Source organism: Ptychodera flava, chromosome 21, assembly GCF_041260155.1.
Source record: "Ptychodera flava strain L36383 chromosome 21, AS_Pfla_20210202, whole genome shotgun sequence".
In the NCBI taxonomy this organism is placed as follows: Eukaryota; Metazoa; Hemichordata; class Enteropneusta; family Ptychoderidae; genus Ptychodera; species Ptychodera flava.
In genome coordinates, this window is record NC_091948.1 from 23,148,667 (window position 1) to 23,169,988 (window position 21,322).

Sequence of the window (21,322 nt, forward strand, 5' to 3'; positions counted from 1 at the left end):
TTGTGTTATTATTACCTTGGGCAAGAGTAATGTCTGCTGAATTAAGTTAACCTTCACATATTTTGATCAATCCCGGTGACCATATAAACATATTCACCACTGAACAAAGCTGATTTTCATTTTGCTTTTTCTTTCCACTGAATAAGCTGATCAACTCCACATCTTTTTTTTCTCAATTTTTACATCAACAGAAGATGTTAGCTAACTGGCCTGGAAGTCTTTGTATGCATGATTTACATGACATACATCTGACTGAATGTCTTCAGGATAAATGATAATGTGTGTACGATTGCGCTGAATGGAAATGTATGGTTGAAAAATTACCTAAGGTCACCATCAAGCCTTTGCTGACTTACCCATTTCACTCGGGTGAATCAATGCAATCTGGTCCATTAAAAAGGGCTGATTCAATCACACAGTGACTGTAATTGGCCTAGCAGGCAGAAGCCTTACCGACGGATTAATGTCTGGCCAATCAGCAACCCTGTGACACTACACTACCAGGCTTCCAAACCAAAGTGCCACATCTGAAAATTTCCACAGACTTTTTTTCGTTTTGCTTTTTGCAATTATATTGAAATGTAGGCTACATAATTATGTAGATGTAAAAAAGGGCGATTTTGAAACTTTTAAAAAGTCTGAAGTCCAGAAAATCTGCATGATCATTTCTATCTTCAGCTTTTCAAAATGAAGATTGAACAGCCATTCTTAAGCAAAAGACATGTCATGATGAAAATACATCATTTAAATAATCATAAAAATCTCTCTTCCCCATATACATCTACACTATCAACATCTATAATTAATTGTTCTTTGAACTTGGAATTTACCAAAGGAATTCTGATGCCAAGTTACTAGTTTCCAATTTCCCATCAATTAGAGAGGGGGGGTCTCCCCCCAGAGCTGATAAAGCAATATATCATTCTGATGGCAGAACTGTGTTTTGCATCAAAATGCTTTTTCTAGTGGCTGGAATGACACATCCTGACAGGAAAGGTAACAGGAAGTTGTGAAGGTTGCAGAGGACCATTAGACAGACCGAATGAGGACACCATGAGGTGTGATGCAATATAAAAGCAATGTGCCAGTTTCATAATCATGCAAGTCTGGTAGCCAGGGTATTTTAAGGTCAGTAGCCCGAGTCATACTAGTGGAGATGATATATGGCCAATGTCTAAGCTAGCCCAACAAGTATGCAATATGAACAACCGAGAACTTTAATAACTTTAATTACCCACTTGTATCAACTACCAACATCTGTTGGGCCACAAAGATTTATACCAATGGTCTGACAGTTATTGGGGTCCTTGTTGACAATATGTGGAGACTTTCACCAGTAAACAGATATCAGGCCATATCTTGGAAGATTAATTTGGCAAGTAAAAAAAGAGAAATTCAATTTTTGTACCACGATTTTATCACATTCATCCTATCATTTGGTGATTATACACACTTAAAAATTCAGACAAGATAAAATAGACATGACGATGAATTTTTTGTGGCTTTTTATGTCAATTGAAAACAAAGTTCAGGAGTTGTGAAATAGTGAAAATGTATCTGAAATGACGCCGTAACTCGATTCTTGGCCAACACCTAGAGTCACATGATATATCTCAGTAATGGCTGTCCCTAGCACGCACCTTGGATTTTTGAAGCCTGTACAATGTTACTTGGATGGCTCATTAGTATGGTTAGCAAGCCAAGCTGTATGTTAATTTATCAGATATGGGTTCAGACCCTCTAGGCGATATCTTTAATTGTCTTAAATTGAAAAGCTAGAGGAAATATCTAAACACAGACGTACACAGCATCTGAAAAAAACGCTCCCCTACATGCAAGCATTCAAGGCTATACCATGCACTGTCATTTAATATCACGTTTTTTTCCCCTCCCTTTCATGAATCTGAAGCCCATTAATCAAGGTGTATGGAGCTGAACTGGCAGCTTCATGGATATATGGTGTTCGACATCAGACAGTAGGCAAGGTATTTGGCTGACCTATTCACCAGATGAAACATAACACCACCTTGAATACAGCAATCTTAGCCTGATCTCAAAGCTCACTCAATCAATTCAAACCTGGCACCCCTGACTGAAATGAGACGGTTGACTACTTGCAACCGAACAATATCTTCTACCTTTATAAATTTTTTCACCTGGTTTTCAGATCAACCAGATTGTGCACTTTAGTTTTTCCAAAATGTATTACACAGTAGAAAGTCATAAAATCATTCCTTAGTTGCAAATTTACTTAACACCCCCCGCCTCCCTTGACACCCCTATTTAACTGTACTCAGGTCTAACCAGACCATTGACAACAATGCAGGTAGACCAAAGTTATGCTGGTCAAAGGGTTAGTTAGGTAGCTTACAGGTGGCTTAATTCCAACTTTTTTGTACTCCTTCATCCAGAAAACATTTCATATCAATATGTGAACCAGTTATGGTTTAAGAAGGCATATCACAAGTGTCTTTTTGAGTCGGGTTGATGGGTGGGGGATGGGATGGGAGGTGAGATTCCTTATCTAGTCATTTTGTAGGTAAATGGCATTCACTCTCATTTTGTTTTACATTCTGAACACACTATATGCCTTTAGATAGAATACCGTAGTAACAAACTCCGCATTTACATTATGATATATGGACACAGCAGCTGTAATCTTTCATAACACTTTGGTTATTCTTGTTCTAGAAAATGGAGATTTCTACTCTCTGGACTATGCCAAAATATAAAATGTATAAGTAAAATTTTCAACACCATGAATTTTGAACAACAATATGTCATGTTATAATTGACAAATGAAATCTAGTCCGGAGTGATATTCATTCGTCAGCGATAACATTGGCCATCACACATACACAGGCTGTGTAAAACAACTTGCATTTCATCATAACATTGGGAGAACCAGTAAAACTGGCCACTGAGTGTACAAACAAAACAAAATTAATGTAATACAGATCAAAAGTTTACAGTCAAAACTGCTTTAAGTACAACCTTGAAAACTCTGAGAGCTTTACCTGGGCTTTACATACTTATCCAACTTATTTGCTGCAAAGCGATGCAACTTTTACAATTGTTTGCTGCTCATACTGATGAAGTACAATAAAATGTGCCAGTGTTCAAATTTTCTTGTGTTAATTTGTTCGCTCAATTTTGTAAACTATTAATAAACTAGGCTACAGCATCAGGTTTTTGGTACTCAGTGAATCACCTTTGTTAATCATAATATCTCATTAAAAATTGATAACTGCAAACTCATTGTACATCTTTCTCAAAAGGGGTTAAAGTTCAAAACTGGCAGGTAGAATATTTGACACAATGTGTGATTGCTGTTCTTGGAGATGAGTATGCTGCTCATCAACACCTTCAGTGGTCTTGTCTGATAGATCAATTCTTCTGTCACTTTCTTACTCTCTACTTTTTTTGATAACTTCAAAATTTGATTGATCTGGACTTAAATTTGTCGATGCAAATGAGGTGGACAGCCGGGTGCTTAACTATGTTCAATCAGCTATATTTTTTGCTTCATTTTACAACTATTAGTCATAACAGGATTATCTTGCACTACTGTCAATTGCACAGGTAAAGATGTTGCTGGGAGGTTCTTTAAATAGACAACAAACTACACTCATACTATGCACATGCCAGTCATAACAAAAAATGTGTGTTTTGTGTAATTTTGTCAACATGTACACCTTTAACTTTCTTTTCACATTTAAAAAGTGGTGTCATTTTGTTATGGTCACAGTGAACAAAATCAGTGGACAAAATTTCCTGATTGGCCCACCTATATTTTCTATATACCAAGTATGTTTAAGGAAAACACATTTATTTTTCTTTGGGCCTTTTCCAGAAAACTGTTGATATGAGTGATGAAAGAGGTGTCTTCTGGGTAAGGGTACCTGATTTTTCCTCAATAACCAACATAAAATAAACATGACATTGTATTGTGAATTAAACATGACATATGTATCTCTGGAGAAGGGGGGAAAAACAAAACAACAAATGTGTAGGAAAATGAACCAACCTGTTTAAATTGTTCTTCGAATGTCCATTCTTGTGACCCTGGAGAAGTGGTTGCTTTTTCTGAAGATGGTGTGTGCGGGTGCTGGTGTTGGAAAGCTGCTAATGCTTTTGAATCTGGGGACCGGCCCTCCTCCTCTTCGCCCTCTATGGACCCCTCTTCCCCTTGGAGGTCCGCTGGGATTCTCTGGTGGTATTTTCGCTGTATGCCCATGGGTGACAGCTGAGTTTCAGTTTTTACAGTGACCGGCGGTCTGGTGACCGTTTCAGGGCTGTGTCTGCCATTTGTTTCCATAAGTACCCCACGGTCTATTCTCGTGTCCTCGCTGTGTTTACCGGAAGAGCCGAGCTCACGTTCCCTGTCTTGGGACTGCCGTATGCTCTCCATGACTTCTTCCTCGCCGACTTGCAACTTCAGGGCTTCGAGTTTGTGCGACCTCGGGATGGCAGAGGGACTAGGTAGCTGATTGTTGACGCGGCTACTGTAGAACTTCAACGCCGCGGGAGTAAAATCGAACGCCCGTACCCTGTCCTGGGAAATTGATATCAAACAGATAAAAGTGGACAACGCACTGTCATAAATCTGATACAGTGAGGGGGTTCCGCGTTTTCTATGGAAAATGACCGGGAAATTTGGCTTCCATGGGCGCCCCGTGTGGTCTCTAGTCAACCCAGACAGCAAATCGATGGTATTGCGATTTACCTAGCCCTGAATTGAAATTAAATCTTACTAAAACTGTATGGAATGTAACAGTACACGACTTCAACTATGTCTCAAACCACTGTCTCGTAATGTTGCTTTTCAAAATGGCTTTCTTGAGCCTATGAAAACAAACGCCGCGTTTACACCTTCTTTTCAAGAATCCCCGGCGACGTATTCAAGAGTATGGACAACCATGGAATCCTATGCAAGGCAAACCTCTGGAATATCGGCAAAAATTAAAGAATGGCTACCTTGGACAACCCGAATATGTACGCCGAGGTTGCGCCAAGTCAGCCTCAGCTGCTTCCGTTTTGAATGGATCGAGGCCCCCGCTGAGCTTGGTGGCAAATGTCACCGAATTGTGACAACTTACGCACCCAAATGTCAACATCACTTGCCTACGCTACCGACCAACTCACTCTCGAATGAAATCCAAATATACTATATCAACACACCTTTCCCGAGTCACTGACACAATTCAATCTGAAAGAAACGAAGATACTCACAGGACCAAGACGTAGATTCGGTGAATTTTGGCGCGGCAAACGGCTGGGCAGTGTGGCGTAAACATACAGCGCGTACTTTATAGTGTATGGTCTGAAACGCGCTGTATGTATGAAACCAAAATCCTATGCGTATAACAACGTGCAGCACTAACTAAACGCAATAATCACGTGCCCGGTGGAAACACTTACCGAGTGACTCGTCATAACTTGGGCTGTTTACGCTGGAAAAAACTTTTTATGCGACGTAAATTAGCACTTTAGAACCTTCTCAGCAAAAGTATTGTCGGGCTTCACCGATGTTGAACGTGAAAATTAAATTTTCATTTACTTCCCAAGATTCCGTATTCGAACATAAATAAAATGGAGGCGGAGTCTATGTCAATGCAATTCAGCGAATGCAATTATTATGTAATTTGATATGCAAATCTTCCTCGGGCTTCCTTTCACGGGTAGGTCGCTAGTTAGATAAAACAACACGACAGCATGTCAATGGCCACTGACGCTGGCAACAGTAACAATACAATCATTCTTCATTATATCTTTTCTTATGACAGATCAAACTGTAAATACCAGGTTGTCACGTGACCACCTGAAAGCGACTCTTTAATAGTTTCCGTAATCCAACTTACATCTGCTAATGGTAAGACTTTTGTTCAAAAGAATAGAAAGTGAACAATACGCGACAAGACGTATTATTGACCAAAACCCGCCACACCATCTTCATACTTTTGCAAGGGCGCTCAGTGAAGATCTGTGACTCACGATAATAACCGTCTTCCGTAAAACGCCCATACTTCAGCTAGTTTACCGGTGAGCTACTAGTAAATTGGCTCCCTATACAACGTGATGTCAACCCATTCTGCTCGGGGCAAATTTCCGATCAGGAAAGAAAACACGTATAAAAAGAATCAGACATAAGTCTATAATGTACCAACGTAAATACAAGCTCGAATGATCGATAAAATCGATACGATTTTAACTCTTTGCATGATATTCTGTTGCCAGATCCGTCCCGTGGGTCCGCCATTCTGTTAATTGATAATCTTGAGGAGTAAGTCCAAGCTGAGGCAATTTTCAATATACAATGTTATAAAGCAGTTTGCCATGGTTTCCAGATGCGCCCAGCCATTGACATGTAAAACGTTGTGAAATCTGGCAGTGGAAAACGTCTATACCCATCCTGAGTGGTGCAAACCCGTGTTCATTTGGGTTAAGCTTATAAGGTGTTGATTCAAATTATCTTTATCTAAAGGCAGGTATACTGCACCCATGCCATCTTCCATTTCATTTTGAGAGTCGATGTCAACTCATAAAGCTTTCTGTCACACTCGCAGTATAGATTTTACATGCGGTGAAGCAATCGAGCGTGAAATCTATTTTTGTAGTTAACCCATCACAATGGTTGATATTAACGACATCTTCTCTTTGCCGTTTCGCGCGAAAATAGATCAAACGGAAAGAAATGTCCAAATTTGCATATCTTTCTCGACAAGCATCCCAGTGATCAACACATTTCATACAGTAGGTTTGAATCGTAGTTTCACAAGTTCCGCTTTCCTTATTCTGCATAGACGGAAATATTTTATCAAGTGTTCACTTTTTCAAGCTTAAAGATTCGATTGACAAATAAGTGAGTCACACACAACTCATCGACGGTCGCATTATATTGATATACTCATTTTTCAATAGGTGGTTTGATTATAAATTTAATAGAATGTAAATCGTCGTCTAAATGTTCAAACGAGTATACCTATATCTCTGTGCATTCATGTTACTCCAAAATACGGGGAGTTTATGTGGGACCCGTTTTATACTATATAACTGCTTATGATACCAATCGCAGGTAAACCATGTACACTACGATTATGGAGACTGAGCAAAATACATGAGGGACTTTCGCAACATTTTCACTGTTGCGAATTTTGATATTATCGGTTATGTTTGATATCATAGTCTTTCAATCGATATGGCAACAGCTTGCAATTTCATTATGTCACAGCCGTAATATCTTGAAGGCACTTGTGTTGTTAATGAAAAAAATGGAACATAAAGTAAATGTAAATTTTAGATAGAATGGTCATATTAATTTCTTCTTTTCTATCATACTATGTAATTCTTAAGGTTTCAGCCACAACTAGGTAATGCTCGATTAAAAACGCTACCATATTGTAAAGGTCAGCAGTACAATGACGTAACAGAGGTATCATTAGTAATTATTCAAATAACTGGAAACCATTTGCATGATTAATTGGCCTAATTGTTTCTGACATAATTAAAAATACCAGAAGCAATTCTGCAGATGTGGAAAATCGACTCGCTGGATTAATCACGATATTAAAGCAAATATTGTTATTGGGTCGTTTCGAATCATTGCTTTTATTTGTCAGCTATTGTTGTTTTCTCACGAGCCGAATGATTGAACTGGTATCCAGCTGTTTGGCGTTGGTATTTTGTAAGATTAACTGCTTGTGGTGGGGAAAAGATGTTGATGCCTAAATGTTAGTAGGCGTACAGAGATATGACATCGTTTTAACTGTTAATAGTTGTCAGTATATGGTCGGTGTAATTTACAATATCACGGGGTGAAACTGCGCATCGTCATCTGCAGCAGTCTGAATGACAGCGGAATGTCATTCTTTTGTCAAGCTCTTGTAGCCAAATCAAAGACCATCTAATCTTCAACGCGATAATCAACATGGAAGTCCTTCCTTATTGCATCCATCTTTGATGTTAATACATTCACGTTACTCGTACACATCAAGTACATTGACTGATATGTATCTATATTTATACCGTATATGTATATAGGTATGTCTTCATGTACTTATGTATCTTTATATGTAAAAGTTATATACATAGTACAAATGAACATGTATATACATACAGAGATATATTGATATATTTATGTCATATATACATGTATATACACACAGATATATGTATATCATAGCAATATATAATATATTGCAAGATAGCAATATTATGTGAAAATTTGTATGACAATACAGGTTAAAGACAAACATCAACAATCGGTTAAAATATACGTCGTTTAATTGCTCGTTTACCAACATCAGTCTCTCTGTCTCTCTCTGTCTCTCTGTCTCTCTGTATCTCTCTCTCTCTCTCTCTCTTTCGCAAGCACACATATGTGCGTTTCTGTCTAAATTTTCTAGAGTTAATTGCAGCAAAATTTGCGAGTCTAATATTAAATACAGTTAATGTTTACTGCAAATGATTATCGCCTGTAATTGTGGAAGAGTGGGGGTGTTCCTATTACTCGGACTTTCAACTGAAGCGCAATGTGCATTGTTTGCGAACACTTGAAAACAAAAGTAAGCCCGTAGTAAATTAACCTACAGGCGGCGCTCTATGCGACTATTTGATTAAACCAAGTCAAAGCTATGTGGCCGACGTCAGTATTGCTTGTTTGTTTGTTCATTTGTTGTTCTTAAGAAAATCATTTTCAGCTAAATAAACACCTTCTTCAAGACTGAAGTAAATGCGCTGTAAGGAATTAATCCTCGTGACCCTTTAAGGACCTTTTTTATCATTCAATCATTTTTTATGACATGAAACTTTGCAGCAGAAAGAATATGATGCTCTAGTTCTTACATGGGAAGTGAACATTGCAATAAGAGAATCGATTGTCAATGGAAAGAACTACAGTCAGTATATAATGCTGATTGTATATAAATGATTGGCTGGCTGCCCGTTGAACAAAGAGTACAGCTGCTAAAACTAAATCACGTTTATAAAGCGATCAATAATACTGCACCCCGTTTCTCTCTGAACATTTCAATTTGACAATGAACTGCCATACGTATAATACCAGATCAAGCTCATATTCTGTTCGTCCACCAGCCTTTGGTTCTCATGGTCAACATTCGTTTCAGATTACAGGAGCTAAGTTATGGAATAACATTCCTTTGAGTATTCACAACTCTAGCCATTGTTCTCAAGTTTTTAAAAAGAAGGTCAAATACTATCTGTACACAAAATTGGATGGCTAGGGTACCTGCGCCCTGCTCCATTCGGCGTGTACAGATTGTTTGTTTGGTGGTTCCATTTTGTTATTTATTTGATATGCGGAGTGACATTGTCTTCATGTGATTTTTGTGTTTTCTTTTGAGGACCACAATGGAAATAAGTTTTTAACTTTTTGTGCAATCCTCGGCAAGTAATATTCAGTGGCGTTTCCTTTAATTGTAACATTGTAATTGTGTTTGGTGTTATTTTATTTGTATTTCTGTGTATTTACTTTAACATTTTGTATTTTATCGTTTTTCTGAATATTTGCCTAATAAATTCAAATCAAATCAAAATCAATGCCGAAGTTAATATCATAAATCATTTCAGTCCTAATGATGAACGAGTTTTAAACTTTACGAAACTAAACCAAAGTTAATCTTTATCAAAGTTTTATGCATATTTGTACGAACTTGCACGGAAGAACTGCGAGGAAAGTAAGCTTAAAACTTGGGGCCAAAAATTTTAAAAAGTATACCAGCAACATTCAAATTGTTCACGACAAAGGCCATTAATAATACTTTAGGCCATGAATGTCGAAGGTCTATGTAATACAACTAAAAATGACAAAACGGAATGTAGAGCTTATTAGTTCATCAGTTTACAAGTCATTTGTTAAAAATACAACCAAATGACCCATTCGTCACAGAGATGAACTGAAGAACTTAACTTGAACAAGCTGAGAGAACAATTAGACGTATTTAAAGGGATACAGTCGTCGGAACTTCGCTCAAAAGTCGTATGGGAACCATACAACCAATGTAAACACTGTATCCAAGCTACGATGGTGATTGATGAAAATTAAAACATATCTGTCGTAATCTACATCGTGTAATTTAAATGTTTCGTCTATGATGATGAGGTGCATCTAGATATCGTGCACGAAATACATTGTTTGTAAACAAGAAACTCGCACAGGCGAAGTTCCGACGACTGTTTCCCTTTCAATATAGTGGAATGCTTTAGGAATAGGATTTACCGCCAAACTAAAGTATAGGCCTACTGCAAGCGCCTGTCCAAAAAAAAAAAAAAAAAAAAAAAAACTACTGCCGAAACTGCTAAAGGCTTGGGTTTCTTATGAAATAGAGATGTGTCAGCGAGTAATTTAAAGGGATTTCGGATTGACATGAGGAACTGACTTGACTGCGATTTGCTGTTATATCTCAGGTTTGGAAGCGACCGTATTTTAAAGCTCGGGGGGGGGGGGGGGGTAAAATTATTTCCAGTGAAACGGGATTCCTCTAAATGTATCCAAACTAGTGTCAAGTGAATATACTTCTGGATTTAAGATTCAAAAGATGGAAATTAGATGCACTAGGTCTTAATCATATAACAGTTATCCATCCCAAGCGTAAAATAAATAACAGCATCGACAACATCTCCTTTGATGTAGTTAGGCCTACTCGATGAGAACTTTGTGCTAGAAGAACTATGGACCATGCGCGCGTATCTAAATTGTAGGGAAAGTAAGCTTATTGTAACATACCGAACTTTCAGCTTCCTCCGGCGGTTTTTAAAATAGCTACGTGGGTCCAAAGCCAAAGCTGTGCCGGTGGTTTTCTGACGAGTTGTCTGTCTTTACTTGCTGAAATTGACTTCGACATGTTTTCTAAGTCTACATTAGCACTCAAAGACAGAAAATCCGTCAGCTACCCTAGTTTCAGCATGGAGGTACAGGTGTAGGCAGCACATTTTATGTCGTCTGCTACTCGTTCTTTGGATGTCTCCTTGTTCATACTAGCGCCAGCTATAGTTGGGTCAGTACAAGTTGTTGGGTCATAGCTCGGTCGAAGGTCATCATGAAATTTTGAAACGAGGTTCAAGTATGGCGGCGGCCTACAAGAAAACACCCATACTCAATACCAGTAATATCGGCGAACAAGTCACCAGAGATGATCTGTACTGGCAAAGTCTTGAGGTATTCAAATTTTTAAGCACTTTAGGGTGATTAATTTATACGGAGGTAAACTACGCTGCTGACTTTCCGGATCTTGGTCAACCAATTGTAACCATGAAGAACCACGTGTATGCCATACACCCTGCGTACGTACGATGCTGTGTCCCCGGGGGCGTTGTACGGCCTCCCCACCACAGGCCGTACAACGCCGGGAACACACGGCATCTTACGAAGGGCTACCCTCCATACGATGCTGTGTATTCCCGCGTTGTACGGCCTGTGTTTGGGAAGCCGTACAACGCCGGGAACACACATCGTGGCTAGTACTAGTATCGCCTTCACACGACAGCTGCATATCGCCGTCACTGTGTTCCTCTAGCCGGAAACGCGAGACCATTGACGTACACCACGTCCATGGTTGTGGGGAAAGGTCGCCTTTCCCAACCACCAAAATCGTTTTGGAAAGTTGTGGATTACGGAGTTACAGCAAAGAAAATTATATAGCTCGTGTTCATCATAACCGTCTTCTTCTTTTTCAGTTTCCCGTCACAGTCAAAGAATTTGGGGCTGTTAGTCATATAGAATTTTCACCCATTGATCCACACAACTTTGCAGTTACCAGTTCTGCAAGGGTAGGTACAAACTTTATGATCGCAACAATGATCGAGTATCCCAGCCACCGTTATGGATTTATGTACTCACATTGGGCATCTCCAACCACTGTGTACATGTTGTTACACGGCAAGACTTCCTTTAGGCTGGGCCCCTTCTAGCTGCAAAATTGTAGCGCTACGGTGATGCGGTCGGTGATTTTTGGTTTTTGCGACTTCGCTCACCAGTAGCGCTACAAGGCCGATGGCCCTGGGGAGTATCATATAAGCGCACCCCACTCGACCAGGCGTGTTGATGTGGAATGCAACATATTTACTGCATTTGGTCGTACCGATTTATCACTATTGAAGACTAAACAGTATACTGCACTAACTTTGTCGTTTATGGGGTTTGGAATTTGTTCAAACACGACGATCGCGTTCCGAAAACATTGAGCGTAGGGCGTTGGTGTTTGTGGGAGCCGCCATTACCGGAAGTTGGTAATGACGGCTCCCAGAAATGTTTCGGAACGCGATCGTCGTGTTTGAACAAATTTCAAACCCCATAAATGACAAAGTTAGTGCAGTATACTGTTTAGTCTTCAGTAGTGATAAATCGGTACGACCAAATGCAGTAAATATGTTGCATTCCACATCAACACGCCTGGTCGAGTGGGGTGCGCTTATATGATACTCCCCAGGGCCATCGGCCTTGTAGCGCTACTGGTGAGCGAAGTCACAAAAACCAAAATCACCGACCGCCTCACCGTAGCGCTACAATTTTGCAGCTAGGCCCCTTCATGCCTTGGAAGAAGCACATCAAATACAACTTTTAGAGAGGTTTAGATTAGAATTAGGGTTAGGGTTAGGGTTAGTTTAAGTGTGAGCATACTTAAAAGTGTTGTATATCCTACTTAAGAAAAAAAAATGTGGAAGGGCCCCACTGAACTCTTTCCTAGAATACCAATGGTAGACAATACAGGTACAATGTAGGAACCATGACATCAGAATCCTTTTGCAAGTGGAGCTTCAGGGGCTAGAGGTTATACAACTTAATGTACAATCTCCAAAACAAGTTGAATGTTCTTGAGTTACACAGAGAGGAAATGAAATTTTAGTGTCCTTAGTATGTAGCATTTATATACACAACATGTATATTAATTTGAATAACTAGAGTGAAAATAAATCAGAATGATATTGAAATTTGTTGTTAAATTCAGTTTCAGAAAATTTTGGTCAGGTATTACGCATGACATGTGTGAGCAGATGATTGCAGTTCTGCGATAAGAAGGATAACTGTTGAAGGAAGGTTAAAGGATGATTCTTCTACCTTTGTAAAATATGCATTATTAATAATTGTCCACACACAGATTGCAGTTGAGACCAGAATTCAATTGTCAACAAAAATATTAGACATAGCACACATACTAAGTACATTTAAAAGTTAAACATTAACATATGAGTTAAACATTATGATAGAACAAGAAGCTGTATTTTTCAGAACAAAAATCCAAGAAAATAGATAGACAGTAATGGCTTATTGACCTTCATAGCAGTGTTGACTATGGCATGTAAATGCAAGAAAGTTTGGAATCGGGATACGATATAGTTGCTGTTTATCAATGCATCATCTTTTCAGTCAAGCAACGCTCTGATTTTACGGAACATAATATGCTTCACTTTTAAGGTACAAATTTACAGTCCACAAACAAACCAGGTCGTAAAAACCATCTCACGATTTAAAGACACAGCTTACTGTGGCAGTTTCCGGAGCGATGGAAAACTCTTGGTTGCCGGAAGTGAGGAGGGCGCCATCAGACTGTTTGATATCAGTCAGGCCAGCAGATCAATCCTCAGAATGTTTCGTGGACACGTTTGGTGAGTACTATGGACCATACTTGTCCAAGTATAGCTCCCCCTAGTATGACAGTTCAGAACTGCAGTTACACAAGGGGAGAGACTTATACTCAAACAACTTATTTTATCTGCCATACATACATAATTTATGCTAATTTGTTCACAATTATAGAACAGCACTAGAACTTTCAATCACTTTCAAAACAACAAATATATGTTATGTACATTGAATTGATTCCCTGTGCATGCATGTGTGACTGTTATGTAGAAGTCATTTATCTTTACAGGTGAACATCTCTATAATATACATGCGTGTGATGTTTGATAATTATTTGAACAATACTTACAAGACTGTGTTCAGGAAATGTAAAGTTTAGTTCAGTTCAGTGAAACAAGTAAAAATATAATCATTTATCTCTTTGATGGTTCTGTATCTGTAGTTATAGCTTTATCGATACCAGTGAATTTTGTGATGTTATTGCCCAGATTATTGCAAAAATGTATCTGATTATCCAGCAATGTGGCTGAAGATGTTTTCTTCATCTACAAATTTCACTAGCATTGCCAAAACTATAAAATAATAGGAATAATGTACCACCTTCCGGTCCATAATGGACTTGAGCAAAATTTTCACTCCATAATGAACTTGGCTTCGCCTCGTACATGATGTCATGCAAAGTCTGCTTTCGTCCATTATGAGCAGTAAGGGGTGCATTATTGCTTAAACATGTCATGATGATATTTGCAAGCACATCTCCACTAAAATGTTTTAGGTTCAGGGGTCTGCAGGTCCAGTGATCAGATTTCCATGACAACGTTTTTTGCATGCCATTTGCCATCCATTCCGTGGGATCTGTTTTAAATACTTTCTCAGGCAGTAAATGTTTCCTCAGATAGCACAACTTCAGTTAGATTGTCGAAATTTATTCCTTTCCCAGGTGTAGGTCCACTAAGATTAACCTGTTTCGCCCCAATTTCCCGTAGACTGGTCCATACTCACCATTGATAACAATTTATTTGAGCCAAACCATAATGATGACAGAGTTAATTAAAGAAAAGAAACATATTTCTGTTTGTTTCAGTGGAGTTCATGTGAGCAGATTCTGTTCTGACAAGCTTCACATTGTGTCTGGAGGTGACGATAACACTGTAAGGTATTGGGATATTGCCAATGAGACTGAACTTCATAAATTTACCGAACATAAAGACTACATACGCTCAGGTGTTGTCAGTGAAACCAACAAAGATCTCTTTCTCACGGGTAAGAAAACTTTAAAAAATTCTTAGAAAAAGTGTGCTGTCATTTCTGTGTGTTGAAAACAATCAGCAACCAGATAACTGACAGAAATGAGTTTCAATGCCAGAGAGATCAAAGCCATACAACTGTCAGAATGGTTGAGTAGGAAGTCAAGTGATAAACATGTGACTTTTAGATTACAGATGCAGTATGTCATATGACTGTTAATACAAAATTCTCACAATATCAGTGTAGTGCAGTAGCTTTGCTGGTTGTCACATGACTGTCACATGACTCAATAGGCTCACGCTGCCATACTATATATAGTATTTTTGGAGAAAGGTGTTGAAAGTTTGGTGACTGGTCATGACTCTCAGAATGCTGATGTAGTAAGCCAACTTCAAAAAAATAAGACAATGTAGGTAAAGGAATAAATATCAGGTATCCATATAGACATACAACTTGCTTGAATTGTGACTACACGGATGACAGAGTTGGTAAAAATCAACAATTAATTTATCCCTATAATCAGTTTTATGTTAATCTTTCAAAAGTAAATCTTTATGGCAACAGGATATTTTTCCATTGCAAAAGCATTGCATTGAGAAACTGACCTATATTGAATATGTATCATATACTTCTTCTGAAGTCAAGCTCACTGAAGTCAGTATCGTCTATTTGTTTTTTTTCAGGATCATATGATCACACTGCCAAACTGTTTGATATCAGAACACAGAGAAGTATTTTCTCAGTGGACCATGGTCAGCCTATTGAAGCTGTCCTCATGTTTCCTAATGGTAATATGTTCATGTCAGCTGGTAAGGAATGTTCCTACATCATTTCACAGATTTTGAACAAAACAAAATGATATTTCATTTAGTTCACATTGATTTGAAAGTCAGATTTTTAACAAATCAAAATGATATTTCATTTATTTCACATTGACTAGAAAGTTATCACTAAATATCATGATTGAACTATTCCTTTCTGACCATTTTGCAAAACAAGGCAAAATACGGCTCCAGTACTTTAATAAATGCTCACTGGGCTAAATTTACAATAACAGAAATACCTGCTTGTCTACTGATTTCTATGTGTCTTCCTTGACAGGCAAATTATTGTCAGGTCAGGCAGTTAATTGTCCCATGTCCAGACACATAGGTCTGACCACATTATCGATAACAATTTTGTGAGATCAGAGAACAGCAGATGAGTGCATGAATACAATAGACATGAAAAGGACAGCAAATAGTGATTTCAGTCACACAGTATGTAGATTTGTTGTGCCAATTCAATTAATCTGTCAGATGTCTTGAAGTTTGATACATGTACAGATGGATTGTACATTTGTTCATCTAAATCATTTCTGGAAATGGTACTTCAAAATATGGAACTCACTGTACTTCTATATTGAAGTAGGGACATCATAAGGACGCACAGTGATGAAAATAGAATAAACAGTTTACCTTAATCCTTGTACTGAGACACAAGAAATCTTGTTGTTGCCAGCCATTTTTTTTAACAATTTTTATGATAAATTTAAAGCCCCTGTAGCTGTAATTCTTGAAATTTGTCAACCTGAAAAAGGCTTTCTATTTTCTCTGGTTTCTTTAAATTCTACAGATTTTTAAGGATATAGCCTTTAGCACTGAATCATTGGACGAGCAAATTTAAATTTTAACCGTTATTTTGATTTCCAGCCATTTTTAAAAATTGGTAATATTACAAAGAAAACATAGCATATGGTGTCCCAGTGGAAAACATTCAGCACTATGCATTATATTGGACTACTATGTTGTTTCTGTGAAGATTCCAATGCTGTATAAACACCCCTTGATGAGTGCATTCTCATGAACTTGTTTTAGTTTGGAAGTAAAATCACAAAAAGTAATGCTAAAAGATACAGCTATTGGCCTTTAAAATTTAAACTGTAATAATGGTAATGATTTGTAATATATGTGATTGTAATTGATTACTTGTAAAAATTAAAAATGATTGTCAGTAAAACCATCACTGCAGGGCATTGTCTCTGAACATAATTGGAACCAGACAGGCAAGCGAAATGGTTGGATCATTTTGCCTTTCATTCCTGAGGACATCTTCTGACAGTTTCGCAAAGACACAGAATTTTGCTTTTGTTACCTTATCTCTCTCACTTATTTGTCTTTTAGGTGATACATATATTAAAGTGTGGGATATTTTATCAGGAGGTCGGCTAGTCGCCACGTTTGGAAATCACCACAAAACAGTAACGTCACTGTGCTTCAACAGTACAAATGATAGGCTTTTAGCAGGCTCACTAGATAGGTGAGTTCTTTTCTTTACTTTTGAGGGCTCTCCAATAGAAGATGTCCACACAGAAATGTTGTCAAAACAAAAGACTGAGGGCGCTGTTTATCTAGTTCCAGGTATTTTGACCCTGTCTCCAACAGCCTTGCCTTTAAAAAAAAGCAGATCTGGAAGATTTTGTTGAATTTGGGGAATGAACCTTGCCTCTATGCTCAATAATTTATTTATTCAAAACTATAATTTTGCTATTTTATCTGAAACATTGCTACAAAAGTGTATGCTCAACAGGCTGCTTTTTTATCATGACTGTATGTTAAAAAGATGATTTGTGACCTGTAAGAGCTCCAAGGGATATTTGTCATCTGACAAAATAATTCCATGGGACACTTGTCATCTGACAAAATGATTTATGTTGATTAATAAAAATAAGGAGTCTCTCCTTCTCCAAGATAAGTTTGGTTTGAAATAAACACTGGTATTCTCATGCCTGTATGGAAGAAAGCTGTATATACACTGTAGAAGGTAGAAGGTGTCATTGACTTCACTAAAATGATAGAACAAGAATCAGACTCTCTCCTCACCAAGGCATTAGAAGTGAGAAAATGATGGATAAGTGTTGCTCCAAATTTATTACATATGGCTTTACTGAGTTGAAATTCATTTCACAACAGTGTTTTTCACTCAAAACATCATGTAAATGTGTCTAAATTTTGGTGAAGAAGCTTGACAGATGTGGACACTGAAATGTCAGGTGTCATTATGAGTTTGCTATTTTCCATATATTTGAATCGACATTTCAAAATTCATCATATTCCATTGTACTTAACAGTGTTCTCCATAACATTGCAATAACTGTTTTTCTGCCTCTTCCTGTTTACAGACATGTTAAAATCTATGACCTGACAACATACAAAGCTGTTCACAGTCTAACATACCCAGGTGCCATTCTCAGCGTTGCCTTGTCTGTAAGTGTTTCGTTCAAACACTTCTTCCCTTTTCTGTGGAACATCAAAATTCCCAAACAAAAGAGAGTTCAAGTTTATCATTGCAAGTCATATGTATTGACTCAGAGTTTCAACGTGTCACCCTACACCGTTTATTTTCGTCAAAACTTTCGTATTTTGGGGATGGACTAACCTTTTAATGTGTGTATATCACATCAGAGTTGATTTTTAACTTGAAAACTAGGAAAACCAGGATTTGAATTTTTCACTTCGGTTCGGCTGGATGAAATAAGTTGCATATTATTGAAGTCCTGCTACTCAGTGGATTACAAATTTTCACGAAGCATTTTGAGTGGTAGAGTTTCAATTGAACCGTTTTTTGGGGGGTTTTGTTTTGTATTTTTATGCACACAGCCCAATGAGAAGACCCTGGTAGTCGGTATGACGGATGGAATGCTGTCTATACAACATCGTAGTACTACACCAAAACAAAAATCAAGAAAGAAATCTTCAGAGAGAGGAAATTACAGATTCTTTTTCAAACATAAACCACAGTACAAACCAGTACAGGTGAGCCACATTAAGTGCTTAGATTGTTACAGTGAAGTGAATTACTTGTGGATGTTTCAGAGTGTATTTGCTCAAGTTTTAGGAATACATGTACATGGTGTGGAAAACAATATTTTTGCCATTCCCCCAGTGTGATTGGATCAATATAACATAGGGGAACCTTATTAAAGTTACCCTGGAACAAGGTAAAATTTATGTCTTCTGCTCACAACAGAAACAGTGTTCCCCCACCCCCTCGCAACATGGAATGGTGATAAAAGCATGGATATCTATATGCAGGGTGCATTTTTCTAAGAAATAACAGCTGCCTATCTGTATGGTCTGTGAGTCAGGGTTTCAGAATGACCTTTTCTATTGTTTCCAAAGTACTTCCATTTATTCTGTGTGTTGAAGTATCAAAGGCATATCAGCAGCTGTGGAACATAAATTGATTTTCATTTTGCAAACTAAGATTCCTATTTTGTTTTCATTACATACACATTGTTTTAACTAATGTCTTACGTAGGCTTTCATTGCATGTGAAATCGACTTTCGATGTCTTTTTTAGAAATTGACACAGTGATGTCCATCTTCTGTACCTGTGAACTAAGGCAATTTGCTTTATGCTTTATAATGCCGTAGTTTGGTTGACATTAGAAGACAGGCCGCTAGACTTTGTCTGGCCAGATACACAAAATGTAGAATGGTTAATCAGTATGCCCTTATGCAGGTATCTTACACCTTTAATACACAACTTGATTCACTTAATCTCCAAGCAGCTGTTTTTCCCCCTGAGAAAATATTACACAGCAAATATTCAGCATTGACAAATCTACTTGCAGTCTTTCTCATTGGCTATTTTAAGGACGCACTGTGGACCAGTGGCTAGGGTGATGGACTCTCTGTCGGAAGATGGTGGGTTCAAGACTCTAGCATGGTGTTGTGCCCCTGAGCAAGGCACTTTACTCCTCAGTGCTCCATTGGGATAGCAGGTTATGGGTACCTCATCCTGAGATTGGGCTAATGCCCATTGGATGATGGACTGATAACAAAAATTTTAAAAAATCAGATCCCTTGGACTTGATGGCTTATATTGCCCAAATGATGAGAAAAAAAACATATTTTCCACAATGAGCAAAGAAAATGTACACTCATTGTGTATTTTTGCCTTCTTTAGGATGACCTTATTGTGAAGAGGGGAAGAGGACAACAGCTACAAAAACATGACATGCACTTTAAAAAGTTTGAATACTCCAAAGCCCTCGATGCTGTCCTGCTGGATGTAAGTAAACTAGACTGCAATAATTCTGCAAGCCACTATTTCATGTATTTAGGCTTTTGCTGTTCAGAGAGTGTGTACCATCATAGTACAGTACCAGGTGTGTTTGAAAGGTGTAGGGATGTTGGTGATGAAGTTCATCGACAGAGTATGTAATGCCTGACTCCATCAGTAATGAGAGATTGTCATTACATAAGCAAAACCATACTTGTCAATGAATCTTCCTTAAATGAATACCATTGTATGTCACGCTTCAAGTATTAGAAAGCCAGGCAGGTCAAATGAAAATCATGTTAGAGCTTCAACAGAATAGAGTCCAATTTTTATCAAAATGAGCACAAAATTTTTGGACTGCTATTTATCCCGTATTTGTCACTGAATTTTGCAACTTGCCATCATGTTTTACAGTTGGAGCAATAACAGTCATGTGGGAAAGCATATCTTGCAAGCACCATAAATATTGCCAATAGAGTTCAAGGCTACTGCTACTGATGAGACAGCTACAATGTAACAAAAATAGTATTGAATATCAAATCAAACATGCTTTGCCTTTGGAACCTTTGTTTCTTTAGAGAGACAAGTGGAACAGGACACCTCAGTTGTTAGTCAGCGTTTTGCAAGAGCTCATTAGGCGGGATGGTTTGAAGATCGCCCTCGCTGGCAGGGATGACGAATGGCTTCAAATTATGTTGACGTTCCTGAGTAAATACATCACCAATCCAAGGTTCACGTCAACCCTGATGGATGTGACAAACCTCATCATTGGTAAGTGATCTGATGTTATTTTATCAGTGAACTCTGCTTACAACCTAGAAGTGCCTTCTTTTAATGCTATTTCTGTCAACTCATAAATTTAAAGTGAGGGGGTCCGCAATCAGTAAGTAAAATCAGTAAGATTTCTACAGCTAGTCTTTGATAACCCAAGATATTTACACAATATACTATATCAGAGAGTGAGAACTTACATGATTTTTGGTACTGTAATAAAAATGCAATTTTGAATGAACATAATTGATTTGATCATACAGCCTGTATAGTGGATTGGAATTCAAGCTTATCAAATATTTTTTTCCTGTTTTTCTGCCTTTTTATAGAGATATATTCCCCCATATTTGGAAAGTCTCCTCCAGTAGATGCTGAGCTCCACCGTCTTCAGGTGAAAATCGACAACGAACTCAAGTTTCAGGATAGTTTGTTTGAAGTGATGGGGATGTTGGACGTCATATTTGCATCGTCCACACAGGACAGACAAACAGAGATCAGCAGTGGAACTGAAAATCACACTACACAGGTTGACAGTGTGAGGTGATTGAGAGACGTTTATTGGAAATAAAGATTTTATTGCAAAAAATATTCCCACGTGTTTTTCCTTAGTTATCATGGAATATACGATCACATATCTAGCCTTAAGAGAATGCAATG

General features: G+C 38.0%; 2 protein-coding genes across 4 annotated transcripts in view; one reads left to right on the forward strand and one right to left on the reverse strand.

The window, feature by feature from the left end:
* The window catches only part of LOC139121760 (protein dead ringer homolog), a 43,785-nt gene extending 38,216 nt beyond the window's left edge, over positions 1-5,569 (reverse strand). Inside the window, exons 1-2 of one of the 3 annotated variants that reach the window (XM_070686895.1) lie at positions 5,422-5,569; positions 4,028-4,555 (exon numbers count right to left, since the gene is read on the reverse strand). In XM_070686895.1, the coding sequence (XP_070542996.1) occupies positions 4,028-4,555; positions 5,422-5,436 (543 nt within the window). In that variant the 5' untranslated portion in view covers positions 5,437-5,569. The other 2 variants (XM_070686896.1, XM_070686898.1) reach the window with 2 other exon arrangements.
* Positions 5,570-11,065: 5,496 nt separating this feature from the next.
* On the forward strand, positions 11,066-21,253 carry LOC139121761 (U3 small nucleolar RNA-associated protein 15 homolog). Its single transcript, XM_070686899.1, has 11 exons — positions 11,066-11,176; positions 11,695-11,787; positions 13,433-13,623; positions 14,685-14,863; positions 15,532-15,657; positions 17,011-17,146; positions 18,009-18,093; positions 18,487-18,642; positions 19,799-19,903; positions 20,473-20,665; positions 20,995-21,253. The coding sequence occupies exons 1-11, from the start codon at positions 11,084-11,086 to the stop codon at positions 21,207-21,209; spliced, it is 1,572 nt and encodes a 523-aa protein (XP_070543000.1). The 5' UTR covers positions 11,066-11,083; the 3' UTR covers positions 21,210-21,253.
* The last annotated feature ends 69 nt before the right edge of the window (positions 21,254-21,322 follow it).